This window comes from Onychomys torridus, chromosome 8 (genome assembly GCF_903995425.1).
Source record: "Onychomys torridus chromosome 8, mOncTor1.1, whole genome shotgun sequence".
Taxonomy (NCBI): Eukaryota; Metazoa; Chordata; class Mammalia; order Rodentia; family Cricetidae; genus Onychomys; species Onychomys torridus.
In genome coordinates this window covers 84,478,838-84,496,064 of record NC_050450.1, presented here as the reverse complement: position 1 = coordinate 84,496,064, position 17,227 = coordinate 84,478,838, and the positions used below count along the sequence as shown (strand labels likewise).

Below are 17,227 nucleotides of genomic sequence, written 5' to 3'. Positions count from 1 at the left end.
CAGACCCTCTCTATCCTCGCTCCAATGTGATAAAACTTTTATGGAGCCAGGACTAAGAAATGAAGTTCTTCCGAGGGTCTCGGAAACAGAGCCTCACACTAGCCTGGGGACCATTTTATTTACGCTTGGTTTCAGCAGCTTCGCTGGCTTCCTTCTCCCTTTCCCTGGCAAGAGAAATCAAACTGGCCTCCTCTGCCTTTGCCCTGGGCTTCATCAAATGATTTGATTTTGCTGCAGTTCTAAGGCTTGACCTGAGAAGTCTAGGCCTGGGTTTGTTGTTGTTTTTTTCCCCAGATTAATCATTTTCCTTTGTTTTCATTTTAGACCCAATGGTGGTTGGGCTTCGGGTCACGTGACAGCCTCCTTGTAGCTCCGGAAGAGAACCATGAAGTTTAGGTTGCCTGGAAGAAGCAGTAATAAGCTAGATTTTGATTTGGTTGGACATGGGCAGAGAGATGCCTAGAGGTGCTGGTCAAAGAAAGAAGGCAGGCCAAGGACTGAGGAAAACAGAGGCAAAGAAGCTAAACAGACAGCCCAAGATTCCCTTCCTTTCCCCAACTTGTTACTTAAACCTTTGCTGCAGCACTTGGCAGAATGGTCTAGACTGTTATGAATGTCAAAAACCGAGTTTAAGCCGGGAGGAAAGGCTGGGGAGGGAGACAGGGGCCTGAGCAGTAGACAAAAAGACAGGAAAAGTATCTTCAATGCCCTTCTCTTAGGGGACACTTGGCAATTGGAGCCTTTTCTCTGCAATCTGAATCAGACTACCAGGACAAGATAAAATTGATAACAGAAAGTTTATTCAAGAATTGTTTTGACAGACAACCCTTTTAACTAAGGGGGGGGGGGTAACTACAGAAGAACAAAGAAAGTTCCAAGAGAGAATTAACTCTAAGTCTACAAATTCAGGACTATACAGTGACCATTAGGAGCTGAGTTCATGCCTTTTAGAACTAATTACAATTGCTCATAAGTACGAGTTTAACATAAATCTACAGCTCTTGTCTAGAATACAACAAAAACGGAAATAGTTGGTTTTACATGACAGGAAACACATCTTTTATAACAAGTAAATACTAAAAAAGTACATTGTTTTCCTTTTTTGTTCCTCATATAAATACATAATGTAGGGGGGATAAATAATACAAAAAAAGAAAATATTTTAACAGGCTATAACCAATAAATATATATGAAAATGTTCACTAGAACACACGCTTTTTGAGCGAAGCTGGACTTTTGCAGGCCCAGGCATCTCTCACAGTTGGTTTTTTTTTTTTTTTTTTTTTTTTTTAATATCCATTAAAATGTAAACTCCAAGTGCAACTAGAGCGTCCTGCCAGGGGCTGGAGCAAGGTTCACAGGCCCCGCTGCAGCCCCTGCTGAGGACAGACAGTTTGTTCAAATATACCCTGTTTTCACATTAAGTCAAGAGAGTAACAGAAGAAAAAGGAAAGTGGAGAGCTCCGTGTGGATTGCTTTCCGTGGAGGGAGAGTGGGATGGGGTGGGAGCTGAGAGGCTGCGGAGCAGGCAGACCTCAGTCCTGACACCTTTGCCTGCCTTAGCCTCTTAACTTTTCCTTAAAAGAAAAAAATATATCTATTTATATTATAGGCAGCTCTAACTTTCAGGATCTCTCACCATCCCTGAGCCCTCTGAAACTTGTAATCAATAGGGGTGGGGTATAGCTATGTCCTTAGATCAGAAAATCATGGAGCTACAAATGGTGGGCATGGCAGGAAGCCCCTAATAGATGGGGGCAAATTGAGGCTTTAAGGGTGTGGAAAGGAAACACTTTGTGCCCTTAGATTTAAATGTGTTTTCTTATTTTTTTCATAAGGAGAATGAAAGAGGGGACAAAAAAAATCAAGATCTGGGGGAATTGCCCACAGAGATGGAAGGTAAGTTGGTTGGTTGGTTAATGAAAGCCAAGCCTTAAGTTTTGAATGTGCTTCTCTGCCCTGCTTGCCTATCTTGGTTTGTCTACCCGACTCCCTCTCCAATCTGAAATCCCAGCTCCTCCCTCTCCAATCTGAAATCCCAGCTCGGTAGTGCTGGAGCCCTGGGATTGATGTGGTCGCCTCCAACCTGCTGTGGGTTCCTTTCCAAGGGGGTGGGAGGACAGATGGAACCAGGCGTGGAGGAATCAGGCCAGGGAGAGGGGAAGGCGCCCCAGGCCTGTCTGGTTTCTGGAAGCCTGCAACCACCCACACACACACCTCTTCCAGGCCTCCAGACTGCCCCCACCACCAGCTCCACCACCTCCCTGGCCATTGATCTCGCCCCTACCCCACACCCCCCACCCGCCCCTCACATCACAGGTGTGTCAATTTGGGCGCTTCTTGGATTCTACCCTGAGGTGGTGCGTGGTGAGAGGAGAGGTCTGTGTAGGTGGGGTGAGGATCACAGGGTCCGTGATGCTGGCTGGGGGCCATAGAGGGCGCCCCGTTGTAGTCCAGGTTCCCCGAAGGGTGGTGGGAAAGGTGATTGAGGCCGTAGAGGGAGGGGCCGGCAGGGGGCGGCAGCGGATCCGCATAGCCACCCCCGCCCACGTACACCGGGCTGCCCTGCATGGTGGGCGTCCCATAGGCGCCCCCGTTGGCTTGGAGGACGTGGGGCTCGTACTCGGGCGCCGGGGTAGGAGGGTACTTCTGCGGGGCGCCGCAACCCTTGAGAGGGGGCTGGTAGTTGGAGGGCAGCGTGTAGGCATTCTGGTGGCCTTTGCCGAAGGCTGGCGGGGACGGGCTGTCATAGCTGGGAGTCATGGAGTGTAAGGCGTTCATGAAGCCGGCCGTGGACTGCATGGGCTGTGGGGGGCTGCCGGCCGGAGAGGGACCCCCAGACGACGAGGCCAGCCCTTTGGCCTTCTGGTCTTTCTTGTATTTCATGCGGCGGTTCTGGAACCAGATCTTGATCTGGCGCTCGCTGAGGTTCAGCAGATTGGCCATCTCCACGCGGCGCGGCCGGCACAAGTAGCGGTTGAAGTGGAACTCTTTCTCCAGCTCAACCAGCTGCGCGCTTGTGTACGCCGTCCGGGCCCGCTTGGACGCCGCCGACCCCGGGGGGCTCTTGTCCCCTCCCCCGCCGCCACTGCCGCCCCCGCCGCTGCTACCGCCGCCGCTGCCACCGCCGCCGCCGCCGCCACAACCTTCTGCTGGACCCGAGGGGGAGGAGTGGGAAGGGGAGAAAATGAAATAAAAGATAATTACTGAACACGCCGAAATTGAATGCATCGTTTCTTAATAAATCCAGGTCTGGACTCCGGAGCCCCCGCCACCCTCCCCTTCGCGTCCCCGCCTCCTCCCCAACACCCCCCTCCCACCTCCCGCCGCATTAGCGGACACTCTATAATAGTGGCATTTATTAAGAGACCTGTTCTCCTCTCACTGCCCCAGCTTATGAAAATTTGATCATGTCACACAGACAGGGCTGCGTGGCCATTTATTTAGGGTTAGATTTTTGCGTGTGCGCGCACCCCTCCCCATATATCCAAATCCAAGTCTGAGATGATCTCCTCATTCTGACCGTCCTTTTTACAGGATGGGTGACTGAAAACACCTTGGGGGAACTGGACACGGGTGGGCAGGGCCTGGAAGTGTGTCACTAGAGACTGCGGTGGCTGAAGGCCAGGACCCCAGGCCTCCTGAGCGATGGTGATTAATACCCACAATAATCATACTTAATAATAATCTATCCTTGATGACTCTGTGCCCTCCAGGCGATTCGGCCTTGGAAGGAAGGGCTCTGAGGCCAACCTTCCCACCTCCTGGAAATTCTTGGAAATCCAGGCGGAGGAGGGCTGGAGGGACTGGGTGTTGGCAGGGTCAGAGGTCGTCAGGTGGTAAGAGGTACGGGGGAGGGGGGGCGGATGGCAGCCACCTAATATTGTTCCCAGGCGCCTTGTGGGCGCCTAGGGGTCGAATGCTAGAATAACAGTGACATTCCTGGACTGGACAAAAGCTGATGGTGAAGGCAGAGAGCTGGTACCTGTGCCGGGGGAGCTGTTTTTCAGCTTGGACGTTTGCCTCGACTCTTTCATCCAGGGGAATATCTGTTTGGTGAGGGTAGAGTTGGAGCCGGGACCGCACTTGGGGGGGCCGCTTTTGCTGGGCCCGCTCCCGTTATTGCTGTTGCTAGTGGTACTGGTAGGTGCGGCGCTGGGTGGGGGTGAGCCCGGCGGGGCGGGCAGGGGCTCTGGGGCCAGGCCGGGCCTCATGCAGCTGCCGTTGAGCTCCTTGCTCTTGGCATGTGGGGCGGCATTGCCCAGGGACTGCAGGGAACACGCTGAGCGCTGGTAGTCACCCTCCAGGTGCGTAGCGGCCTGAAAGGGGGCCTGGGGAGGCCCGTCGTAGCCGAAACCATTGCTGCCAGGATACGAGGAGTAGCCTCCGAAGAGCGCAGCTGCCGTGTTGTCGTAGTAGGTGGCTTTCTGCATCGCTGGGCGAGGCCCGGGCAGTGGGTGGCAACTTGCAAGGGCCTGATACCCTCACGACCGGACATTGGCACCCCTGGGGGTCACGTGACACGCCGGACCCCCCTCCCCTTTCTGCCCCCCTCCTCCCGGGGTCTGTTCCAAGCGGCTGACCTGCGGGGCGAGAGAAGAGACACACGGGGAGAAGAGGACTGGGCCTCGAATCCATCTTAGGAACTAAAAAGGGAACTGACATCAATAGGGATTTTTTTCATCTCTTCTCGCCAGTCTTTCTGCAGCAGACGCTGGGCCCAAGTATCTGACCTGACATGGATGCTTCTTGCTTCAACTTTAATTTTAAAGGAAAAACAAAATAAAACAAAACACTGATTTTCATTTCTTTTTTTTTTTTTTTTTTTAAAGAATTGTACTCCTTTGGGGAATGCTTAGGAATAGGATACCATTGCTCCTTCCTTCCCTCCTGCTACACCAGCCCCTCTGACCTTTCCTACAATTTCTACTTACCTCCCCCAACTCTGGGAAAGGGCAGTTCCAGGGAGGGGGCACTATCAGATTCCAAAATAAAAGAATCTTGGAGGCCCTCCTCCCAGTGAAGAGGCCTCTGCCTCTTCTCTCTCCAGATCCTTCCACCTAAGCAAAGTCTAGCCTGGAAGGAACTTGCAGATCTTGGACCCAAGCCAGACTGAAAAGCAAGTTCATCTGGGACCCTTCCCTCCAGGAAGATCATAACAGCCTAAGGTAGAAAATTCCTGAAGATTTTTAACCCTCAGAGCCAATGGAACCAAGCTTCATCCATCTATGTCCCATCTGCAGGGACCATCATCCTCCAGTCTTGGCTCAGGCAAGCTCGGGACCTAGCAGCCAGCGGCCCCTGTGGAGCCTCCAAATGGACCCTGGTTGTTTTGATTTCCCAGGCAAGACCGGTTGGTGCTACCCGACCATTTGGCTTGAGTCTCCCCCAACCTTTCCATAATAGACTGTGTTCTTTTCTTTCTCAGGAAAAAAGTAAAAAGAAAAAGAAAAGATTGCACAACTGCTGGAATTTTTCTACTGAGGTGGGGGGAAATTTATTCAGGATGAAAAAGACTCATAAAACAATGTGAGCACTATTCTTCTCTGGGTTTGGAAGCGGGGCTGTTTACTGAGGTTCCCAACAGCATAAAATAAAATAAATAAACAACAAATAAATAAATAAATAAGATTATGCTCACTATTTTAATACAGCCTTTCAAAAGTGCACCAGAAAAATAAAGCTTGACCGTGTCAGGAGATTTTGTATTTGGTCCCAGATTTCTGACTGTATCGCCCCTTTCTCTGTGTCTTCTCCAGCCCTCAGTGGGTGGGTACGTCCCTAAAACCTCCAGACTGATCCTTTCTGTGTCATGTGCTTTTGGAAGAACTTAAAATATCATTTCAGCCCAGCTGGTCAACTCCAAAGAAAACTTAAGTCAGTAAAAATAAAATGAAAGAATATGCCGGTGGAGTGTGCCCCTTGCACATAAACGCTGCCAGATTTACACCTAAAAGGGAGCTGATGTAGCTCTGAGTTCCGATTGGATTCCGAGAAATTTTTGTTTCTGTTAATACACATGGGTCTGCTAAGCAGCAGGTCCTTCCTTCCAGGGAGTACTGGAGTTCAATTGACCAGGCTGACCCAATCCCTTTATTATTATTACCATTAGCCTCTGATGATTTAACCAAAATTAGCTTCGGAGCAGCCCTGGCTGAAAGGGAGAATTAATTAACCGGCATCAGTTGAGATTGTTATTAATAGATAGAAAAGAGAATGAAATAAAAAACGTTGGAGGGGGTTAGCTGGCTGGGCCCTGGCTTTATTTAGTCTAAATGATTGTTCCAGGAATAATGATGACGGTGGTGGTAATAATAATAGTAATAAATAAAAACCTAGTAATTTGACTAGACGCCTGGGGCTGAAATTTCTGTCGCTCCCCCAGCAATAAGCCCCAAACCATCGCACGACAAGAGGCTAGGCGAGTGTGGGCAGCGAAGGAGCCAGAGACGTGATAGGAAAGAATGGAGACTCCGCTGGCTGGCGGTGAGACAGGGCCAGGAAGGTTTGTGGATTCGGAGAGCCTCCAGCTGCCGCTGCTGGCAGGCTGTCTGGCCGCTGCTGCCTCGGTGGCTGGAGAGAAGCTACCAGCCTCCTGCTCAGGCTCAAGGAAGCGAGGAGAAACCGATCGGGACGCCGAACTGGTTAGCTGCGGCAGGTTCCAAGCACACCGGGCCGGGCCCGGGCCCGAGCCGCGGCGGCAAGTTTGGCGCTAGAGGTAACCGAATTAAAAGGCGCCTTAGCAACTCTGCTCCGGGACTTTGCCCAGCAAGGTTCCAGGCTGGAAGGCGCAGAGGCCTGCCTAACGGGGACAGTAAGGGAAGGGACGGTGCCGCGGGGATCTGAGAGCTGGGATCCAGAAGAGGGGGTGGGGAACCGCTCTACCCAGCCAAACATGTCTATTTCCCTTGCCTCCATGTTGGAAAAATTCAGGCTCCATATGGCTCTTCGGAAGGGTGGGAGGGAGACAGTGGTTCCCGGCTTCCTCTCAGGGTCTCGCTAGAGAAGGGAGGCAAGCCTCCCTCCAGAACCCCACCTTTCCAGACACACTCCTGGGAGAGCCAGGAAGGGTAACAATAGCCGGAGAAACCCCAGGAGAGAAGATAGGCCACCTTCCAGGACTTTAAAAAAAATAATGAAAGGAAGAAAAAATAAAAGAATAAGAAAGGGAAAGAAAAAGGTTCGGCTCTTCTTAGCAAACGGGGGCGAGGGGATTCAGCCTTAGACTTGGCTACTGGAAAAGAAGAGAGCGGAAAAGGAGAGAAGGGGGAGAGAGAGAGAGAGAGAGAGAGAGAGAGAGAGAGAGGGAGGGAGAGAGGGAGGGAGGGAGGGGGAGAGAGGAGAGAGAGAGAGAGAGAGAGAGAGAGAGAGAGAGAGAGAGAGAGAGAGTCAGTCGCTGCGTGGAAGGAAGCTTAAAGCTTGTGAACTCTTCTTGAACCGAGATTGGAGTCATATGGGCCATAAATCATTGAGACATACTCTCCGCCATTCACAAACTGATAGCCTATTTCAGTCCGGCTTACCTTAGCCACCGACGAGGGGAGAACAGGCAGACATAATATATATTCACATCGAGCCTCAGCGCGAGCGGCAGGCGAGAAATCTCCCCTCCTTGAAGGCAAAGGAAAAAAAGACCACTGTTTAAAGCTGCGTCGCCCCCCCTCCCCAAAGCCACCCCGGCTGGGGAGCCCGAGGGGCAGACCGGCCAGAGGAGCCGCGCGGCGTCCGCTTCAATTCACTCGGCTTTGGAGCGGGGGTGCGCAGGAGGGAGGGGTAGGGGAGCGGGGAAAAAATAGCAGACCAAAAGGTGCTGGGAGGCTCGGCTGCCGAGAATCCAGCTCCGGGCTTCAGCTCGGCCAAGCCGCCACAGTGTGGTTGCCCTATAAGACTGGTACGCCCTACTCTCCGTAACAATGGCCTCTGCTTTTGCACAGGGAAAAAAACCACACAGACACACACAGAGAGAGACACAGACACACACACACAGACACACACACACACTAGCTCACCCCCCCCCCACCTCTCCCCCTTTAGCAAGCATAGATGCCTGCCTGATAAGGAAGGAAGGTGATTGTGGTGATGAGCGCTGGGGGGGGGGGGGGAGTACCCCTCCCCCAAATAAGAGTGCGAAGCAAAGAAAGTAGAAGGTGGTCTTGTCTTGTTTTGTTTTAAAAACAGGTAAATTTTTTTACATTGAGATGGGAGAGGAAGAGAACAAAATGCAGAGAAAGCTGGTGGAGTTTACAGTTTGCCCCCCCACACACACACCCCGCCCCACTCAGGCCTCTCTACTGGACCATTATGCTAATCCGAGAAGTGGCCTCTGGAGACCTAGTCAGAGGCTGGCCTGGCTGGGCCAGGGGCGCTGGGTGCCTCTCCTGTCCTCATTCATGGTGGGCACACAGGGACTTTTTTTTTTTTTTTTTTTTAAAGGAATCTGCTGGCTGAGTCTCAGGCCCTCTTGCTGAATCTCTCAGTTCCTGATCCTTCTCTCTTCTCCATCCTCTCCATCCCAACCCCCTAAATCTCCCCATGCCCAGTCTCTAATGGGGGAGGGGGCAAGGCCTGACTTTTTTCACATATCCCCCCCCCCCCCGTTTTGGTGGGTTGTTTTTTTTTTTTTTTTTTTTTTTTTTTGAGAACAGACAACTAGCGGTGAGTGATGATTAAAAAACCCAGAACATCTTGCAGGGGGAGTAGGTTGATGGGAGGTTGACAAAAGGAAAGACCCCGTGGTGTAGCTTGAGCTCCAGACAGACGGTCAGGAGAAGGGCTCTGAGAACTTCACTGAGTAATTTCTGTGAAGATTCTCACCTCGGGACAGGCAGAAGGGGCTAGGAGGTGAGTAGGAGGTGAGAAGGACATTTGTACCCCTGAGAAGAACTCCAGAAGGGCTTCCTTTTAAATGCACTGGCAGACAGAATGGAAGAAGAAGATGATGATGACTACTCGGGGCAAACCTGCTTGTTTCTCTCCTACGGCTCCGCTCTGCGTGGCAAGATTTATGACTCTTGGCACAAGTGAAGAAGGTTACAAAAGCTCAAAGTTTTCTTAGGGTGTGTTTGAGCAGGGCAAGCAAAGGCAAGGAGGAGGCCTGGAGGAGGCCTGGAGGAGGAAGACCGGAGCCAGGAATGTAGGTGTCTGCAAATTTGGGGCAGGGGGTGGGGAAAGAGCCATTGGCGGTAGAGGCAAAACACACAAAAAAGAGCACAGGCCATTTCTTCAAGCCCAGGGGGTGCAGGCTGCCTAACTGCTGACTCGGGACTTAGGGGCTGACGAGGAGGCTGCTGGTGTGTCTCTTTTCTATGTGGACAGACGGCTTGGAAACTGGTTCTCTTAACTTCGGGTAGACACATCCAGCCAGGACCCTGTGCTGATTTGTGATTGGGACACTCGGTTTTTGCCATCTGGATGCACCAGGAAAGGCCCTGGCACTGGGGGAACAAAGGTGAGACATCTCCTGCTATTGTCTCCCTTCCCGGGGAGCACCGTTGGTCTGACTCCAGCAAGAGCTCCCTTACCCCCTTCCCCACTCAAAAGCTGTTCTTTAGGAGTGAAAAGGGGGATGGTGCCTGGCTTCCAGCGCCCCCCCCCCCCACTATGTCTAAGCCCATCAAATCACTTCAAATTGGCTGTAGCGATTGGTTTTCTGGGGTCTGTTAACACAAAAGGAACCTGTGGCCTTCAGCAACAGGAGTCACATGCAGAACCCTAGGTGTGATACCTGGGATCCTGCTGTCTGCCCAGAGTTGGTAGTTCCTTAGAGACTTGGTGGCTGGGTGTAGATGGGAGTTGAGGGGTTAAGTAGAGAAGGTGGGAACCAATTTGCTGTTTTATTAATAGTCTCAAGAAAAAAAACGTTGAAGTGTTGGGGCTCAAGCCAGGAGCCTCCGGAGGAACTGTTCTGGTACCCAACAACTCTGGTAAGAGATCTAAAGGGTAAGATGCCAAAGAATTTTAGGCCTGATGGGTCAGCAGCTCAGGCCAATGGTGCTTCCAGAGGTTTCGGGGAACTTAGACAACTAACTCTTTTCTCTAGTTCCCTAAAATAAAAAGTTTTTTTTTTTTTTTTTAATGTACTTCAGACTCTCTATCTCCTCTAAAAGTTCCCACCACTGGCTAGGGACAGTTATCATGAAATTGAGAAAAGTATCTGGTTATCTTCGCGACTGCACAAACTCTGTCTGAAGGAATAACCACAGAGCCTGCAGTGTGACCTAACTAACCACTGCAGCCTTAAGTGGAGCTGCTCTGGGAAAGCGCTCCAGAGTGAGCCAAAGCCCTCTCTGCCCAAGCCTTCTTTGTCCCTTGTGGATGAAGAGAGGTATCTGGGGATGGGAGCCAAAGGGGGATCTGGGGACCCAGAAACAGAGTTGGGAGAAAGTTCCAGAAGCTATGCACCCCCGAGTGGGGTAGGGACTGAATCTAAGGTTTCCTGACCAATTCTTGAAAACAGCACCCATTTAGAGCCTCCTTTGGTTTCTTGCTTGCCTTTTTTTCTGGGCCACAGGGAGCTGCCCCGTGAAGCTGGGAGAAGGCAGGGTACAGAGGGGACCATGCCAGCAGCTGTGAGGGAGCGTTTTTTGGTCAGAAAGATTAGGAGTCTTTTCAAGTTTAAGAAACAAAGGCAGGGTAAGGAGCTTGAGGACCTCAGAAGGGTCTGAGGGTAGGTGGTCTCTGAGGTCTGACAGAAGACATGTAGGATAGCCGGCCTGATTTAGGGGTAGTTAGAGACAGACCAATTTTCTTCTTGAGTCAGAGAACTTCGTAACTTTGTCAGAGGAGAAAGAAAGAAAGAGGAAAGAGGAAAAGTGAAAAAATTAAGAGACAGGCAGCTAATGTGAACTAATAAAGACAAAAATTAATAATAAGTGTAAAAAACAAACAAAAAACTGCGGGAAAGCATCCCCCTTCACAGACATCCTTTCTCTCTCGTAGAGACAGAGTGAGAGCTCTGGCCCTCTCTTCCCCCGAATTCTCCTAGGTACTCAGTAATGGGTGAGCAGGAGCACTCACTGTAAGCAACCTTTGAGTGGTCAGTCACTGGCTGCCCACCCTTGTGAACCTCAGTGCAATTACCCCTACCCATCCCCCCAAAAATCCATCGAAGAGTAAACAAAATTTATCTCAGTAAGGGCAAGCAGGGCTAGCTCCTCTAAACCCGTTTCTGCTCTCAGTTTCTGGTGACCCAGGGTCCCGATCTCAGCTTAAACAGAAGAAAACTTCTCAGGCCCTCTGGACCTGCTGGAGATGAGGCTGGTGGTTTAGCAATTTGCTCTTTGCTCACCCTTGTCTGGGTTCCCTGTCCCACGCTCTTTTCTAGTGTGGCCATCCAACTTTGTGGCAGCCACTGAGTACTGTAAAGTTCATGCACATGCACGTCTCCATCTCCTCTTAACTATCAATAAAGACTTTAAAGCTTAAAGGTTTGTAAAAGGAGGTATCATTAATGAAGATGGCTTTGTAGACTAGTCCCTCCTCCCTGGCTCTCTAAAAATGCTTGAGTGGGAAGGAACAAAGGAAGGAGAGGATCTGAGCGCTTTCCCCAAGGCGGGTGTAGAGACAGCTGATGATAACTCCAAGAGGGAGGAGAGAAGGCCTGTCCCCATGAGAGAAGAAAAGAAAATCCAGGCTGTGCCACCCTACTCCGGCCTGAGGAGAAGAGGAGTGAGGCAGAAAGAAAGAGGCAGAAAGACTACAAGGACCTATGAGGTCTCCTGGGTGCCTGTGGAAGCCTCCTGAACCAAATAATGATGGGCCCACAATCCTGGGGTGACATCAGCAGCAAGCAAGCAGGCTCTTTGGTATTGAAAGATCTGTTTCTGACTCAGGGACATCTAGCCGCTCAGCCCTGGCAAACCCCACCCCTACCCAGTGTGGAGACAAAGGTAGGCAGGGTGGACAGGCAGAGGGGAGATGGGGGAGACACTTGTGAATCCTGGACAGCTGGGGGAGGAAAGAGGGGAGGGAAGGAGAGAGGGAAGGGGGGGGTATCATAGCAAGACTGGCCTGGCCGAAGGGCTCAGTCCACTTCATGGGGCTGGCAGGCAGGGTCTCTCCTGACAGATTGGATGTCTCTCTCCCAATGACCTCTGTTTAGCAGACAATAACTCACTGGATTAATGGCCAATCAGTGGAAGGCCTCCAAATATAAAATGCCAAAGTCACAATGGGACAGGGCCAGAGTCTGGGTCTGGCAGTCATATATATATATATGAGACTTTCTCTCTTAAAATAGGCTTGGAGGACTGGGTTATCTGAGCAGTGCCTAGGATTTCTAAAGATGAAATTTGTTGTCTAGCTCTCTCCATCTCCTGCCTCGGAATTGATATCCCAAGCCACACTTCCCTGGGCACCTTAGAACTCTCCTCAACCTTTCCACCCTCCTTATAGCCTGGATCCCACAGGAAATTGCCCTTCACACAGTTGTGCATCTGAGAAGCTGCCCTCAAGCTGTATGTCTCTGCAGTTGGAAGAGGAGAAGGAAAACAGAGCAAAAACCAAGTAGGGAGCTTTCTCTGTCCTAGTCACCCTGGAAGGACAGTCAGCATGGTGCTAGGGCCAACTACAGATGCCCTGTCCCAGATACAGAAGGTCTAAGTGTCCAGGGGTCAGGGGTGAATCTGTGGGGAAGCTGAACCCTTTTTTCACAGATTCTAAACTGTAAATCCACAATTCAGGTCTTGGGCTAGGGTGAGAAGAGGAACCTCAGAACTCCAAACCACTGAATTCTGGATGACTCCAGCCTCAGCTTAGCATCTGACACGAAGAGTCTTGTTTGGTGGGGCTAACACCTGTCTGCCTGTCTGCCTTAGACCCTGTGCCAATCCTAGTTCAGTTCAACTACCTAGTCATCCATCTGTTGCCGCTGCTCTTCACCTGGCCTTCCCTTCTGTTGAGAACAGGGACTCTTTGAAAAGACAGTCCAGAAGACTTATTTTCCAGAGGTACAAGCAAAGACAAACTCAGAATTTTGCAAACACATCCTGCAGTAACTTCTACAGTCAGATGCCCACAGAACTCCAGGACATACACGAAGTTGCCTCTAAGCTGCATCCCATAAAGGATGGAGATACAGAGAGGTACTCAAGAGCAGACTGAACATGGGGTGTCCAGTCCAACTCTGCCATTGTAGCAGAGAGGGAAAGTGAGGCCCAGAGTGGAAAATAAATTGATCTTGAGTTATTTTTGCTACACAGCTTGAGCACTAGGTGACTCAGACTTTAGTTATGGAAGCTTGGCTGTGTGACTTGAAGCAGAGCACTCCTCAGGCCTCAGTGTGCTCTTCTTTAAATCCAAGGTATTTGTATGGAGGAGGAGGATTAGGCTAAATGATCTCCAAGGTTCTCTTTCAGGCTGAACATTTGTAATTCTCTGTGTCGTGTAAATATGTAAATATCAGTAACAATAAGCAATAATAAACTGAGTTCAGACAATAAGTGTACCATGGCCATTGTTATCAGATGCAAAATACTTCCTCTTGGGATTTACATGTTTATTCTCTTACCACTGAGCACACACCCCAGTCTTGGTCCTCTCTAGCTCACAGAAATACTACATCTCACTGCTCCTCTTCTGGTGGAGGATGGCCTGTTTTCTACCCTCATTACCAAATCAAAAGTGCTATTTTTGGATGCAACGATCTGAGCAGTAAATAATTAATTTGTATAATTAAAGGAGGAAGGCTTCAACCTGGCAATTTTTAACCAGGCATCAATGAGCCCATTGTACCAGTCTGGCCTTCTCACCCCATACCCCCACCTCTGCCCACACACCTACCAGCTTCCCCTGTTGCCTGCCCCCCCCCCCCACTCCTCAGTTGACAACCAGCATTTCTAGGATGGTCAATGAGTTGGGGGCTGTCCTCACAGCCAGAATTTGCTCCCATCCCAACAAAGTTCCTTTCTCTGCCGTGTTCCCCCAGAGATCCATCTGCAGGCAGCTGCCCCTCCAAGCCTGATTCTCTCCACACCCACCCCAAGCTGCTCCAAGCTCCAGGTCGAGCTCCCAGCCCTTGAGAAACATGTAATCTACCTTCTCAGCTCGAGATGCCCCAACAATGCAGTGGGTTTGCATTTCAAGAAACTCCCATTAATATCAATTTACTTCACTGAAACCTCGGGTTCTTCATCAAGTTGATGATTTATGATAAAATCAATTAAATTACGGCCACTTAGGGCCCAGCCGCTTCCTCTCAGATTTCATTGGTTCGGGCCCAAGTGTCTGGTGGAAAAATGCAAGTTTAGCTGGAGGCGAGGAAAGATAATTCTGTGGCTGAGAAAATTTAATGCAAAACAATTTGCAGGCAAAGCCGGTGTCTGGACAAGACACAAGAGCCACTAGTTGGCCTGCGGAAATAACTATCTAGGGTCAAAATGTTTCCCCCCCCCACCCCCACCATCCTACATGATTCCTGCTTTTTGATCATGGTCATTTGACACCCCCCCCCAACAGAGACTGGAAAAATGTGCGCAGTAATAATAGGATCCAACCCTTCCAAAAGCCAGACTCCAATCATGCCCCCACCATTTCCCTTACTACATACACCATGTGTCCCCACACCCCTTCACCCAAGCAAATATGCTCAGCTCTTAGTGTCCTACTACAAAGTTAGAGATCCAAAGTGAAGAGGAGGCAGCGTGGGTGTGGGCAGGCAGGTACATATGGAGAGGAAGAGGAACGGTGGCCAGAGGCCTGGACCAGCAGCCTTTGCTGCCTGTGACTTTGAGAAGAAAGAAAGACTGGGCAGAAGCAGCAGTACCCTGTGGACAACTTAAAGGGGCAGGTGAATGGTATCCAATGCTACCCCATCCCAAAGTGCCAGGAGCAGAGCACACACAGACTCACTCACTCCTGGCTCCCTGGGATTCCACTCTCACTAACTGATTTTATGTAACTGTAACACATCCAAGCAAATTGCAATCGGGGCATATATATATATATATATATATATATGCCCCAGTGTGCAGACCCACTCCCACAATACATGAACACATCTCCACAAGTGTGTCTCTGCACACTCCTTATTGCCTCACAGAAGCACCACACCCTTTGCCTGTAAAGAGGTGATGCCTAGGATCTCTTCACATCTGAGAAAATTAATCCCAGTGCATCAGCCTGGCATCGCCTCCCACTCCAAGGAAAAGGGCCTCTCCCGCCTCTTCTCTGTTTGGTTTTTGGTTTCCAGAGCAGGCAGATAGTAAACACAGCTTCTCCGAAAGCCATAAATCAAGCCCTCTCCTACATTCTCAGCTTAACACCCAGCCTCAGCGAAAGCCCTTGTAATTTCAGCTTCAAATAACTCCTAGGTGCTAAAGGGCTGGACCACGGTGGCAGCTGGGCTGTGGGAGCCAGGCCCAGCCTCACATATCTCTCACCACCCACAGCTCCCATCCCCACCCGCTGGAAAACCCTCCAGAGTCTCTATCCATCCTGAACCTGAGAGTTCCTCAAATCCTGGTCGGATCTTGTCTACCCACAGGTACACTTCCACATTCCTGTACATTCGCCCTACACACTAGGGCCCTGGACCACACTCTCAGTCCCACGACACCTCCTCTAAGTTGCTCTGATCTTTGTCTCGAATTCAGATGCTGACTGAGGACAGGGGATATCCTTGTCCCCCTCTCCACACCCACCGGTCCCAGGGCGCTGGACTGAACACCGCTCACTTACCTGCGCGGTCTCAGACTAGGGTGCCCGCCGCAGCAGTGCAGAGAACAGGCGGGAGCTGACCGCCAGCCCCGGGGACCCTCGGTCCCGGCTGGGGATGCGCTTGGGCCGGCCACATCCTGGTCCCTCGGCCCCGGGAGCACCCCGCCGTGCTGGGGTGGGGGTAGAGGCCAGCTCGCGCCCCGCCCCCGCCTCCCCCGGCTTTGTTCGGCTTGCAGGGCCGGGGCGCAGGGCTCTTGGCTAGGGATGTTCCGGAGGCGGCGGGCCGCGGTCCCAGCAAGGCCTGCGCCCAGCTGCGGGAATCCCAGGCCAGTGCGGTACCCGACCTGAAAGTTGACCGAGTCGCCCGGCAAAAGGAGTGGCGACTGACAGGGCCACGGAGAGGCGCAGGGGCCTCGGGGGCGCCATGGCGGAAGGCGGGCGCACCGGCGGCTCTTCAATGTCACCAGCGAAATGGGTTCCATATGTCCAACCCGAAAGAGAAGGGAGGGAAAGGGAGACGGTCCTGGGCAGGGCAGGAGGGGGTGGGGTACTGTGCAGGAAGGAGAGCTTGAGCTACAGAGGTACTGGGAAGGACTAGGGGGCCAAAAGGATGGCTTTCTTTCTTTCTTTCTTTCTTTCTTTCTTTCTTTCTTCCTTCCTTCCTTCCTTTTCCATTTCCCTTTCAGGCTTTCTAAAGCTCCTTAAGCTGGAACTTTCCCCTTTTCTTTTTCTTTCCTGAAAGATGGGGGAGGGAGGAGATCAGAAAAGGAAGCATCCGTTTGTTGAATTAGAAGGTTAAGGAAAGAGGTGTGGATTGGAGGTGAAAGTTCTTCTAAAATCAACTCCTCCTTGGCTTCAGAAGAGAGTTTAAAAAAAAAAAAAGACACAAAATCCACATTCACAGGAGGGAAGAGAAGCTGAGGATTCTTCACCCCAGGTTTCAGAGCCTTGTTCCCATCTCCCCTCCGGGAAGGCATTTGTTTTAGGAAAGATCCCAATGATTAAGGTACCAATGGTGGATGGAGGAGACTAGAGTGTCCAGAACATCTTGGCCATCCCCTGGCATGTCAGATTGTATCCCAGATACACTCGGTTTGGGGCCTACTCTATAGGCAGTAATTTCTAAGCCGGTCTCAGCTTTGACAACTTCCTGTAAAGAAGGCTTTAATGTACTAGGGTTGGAGAATGGCTCATGGTGTCTGAAGGAGTCTAGTTTCCAAAGGGTTTAGGCTGTGTTTCTCTCCTCTCCCGTGTGTGTGTGTGTGTGTGTGTGTGTGTGTGTGTCTGTGTCTGTGTATGTCACTCCCTTTCTCACAAACCCTTTTGTCTTCTCACACTCTGCCTCTCTCAGCGAATCTGAATTGTGCCCTGGGAAGGACTTCGGAGAATCTCCAGGAATCACTTCTGGGCTTTCTCCTTAGGCCCCTCTTCTCATCTTGGGGACCTTTCCTCTGTGGGAGAGTCTACTCTGTCTCTGAGAGTCTCCTCTAGAGAGAAGAGGGTGAAATGAACAGCTTCCTTCCACTTCTTTCATTTAACTGTGTTGTGTGTGCCTACAAGTTGGTCCTTCAAG

The 17,227-nt window shown here is 51.0% G+C and overlaps 1 protein-coding gene across 1 annotated transcript; it reads right to left on the bottom strand.

Moving 5' to 3' along the window:
• Window positions 1-2,313: 2,313 nt before the first annotated feature.
• On the bottom strand, window positions 2,314-4,433 carry Hoxb3 (homeobox B3). The gene is made up of 2 exons (XM_036197274.1): window positions 3,986-4,433; window positions 2,314-3,152 (listed from the first exon to the last, which is right to left on the bottom strand). Exons 1-2 carry the CDS (start codon window positions 4,431-4,433, stop codon window positions 2,314-2,316), a joined length of 1,287 nt encoding a protein of 428 aa, XP_036053167.1.
• Between the last annotated feature and the right edge of the window lie 12,794 nt (window positions 4,434-17,227).

Coding starts and splice junctions, on each gene's coding strand:
- Hoxb3 (XM_036197274.1), bottom strand. CDS start 4,433: ATGCAGAAAGCCACCTACTACGACAACACGGCAGCTGCGCTCTTCGGA. Junction 3,153..3,985: donor AAACAGCTCCCCCGGCACAG/GTACCAGCTCTC, acceptor CCTCGGGTCCAG/CAGAAGGTTGTGGCGGCGGC.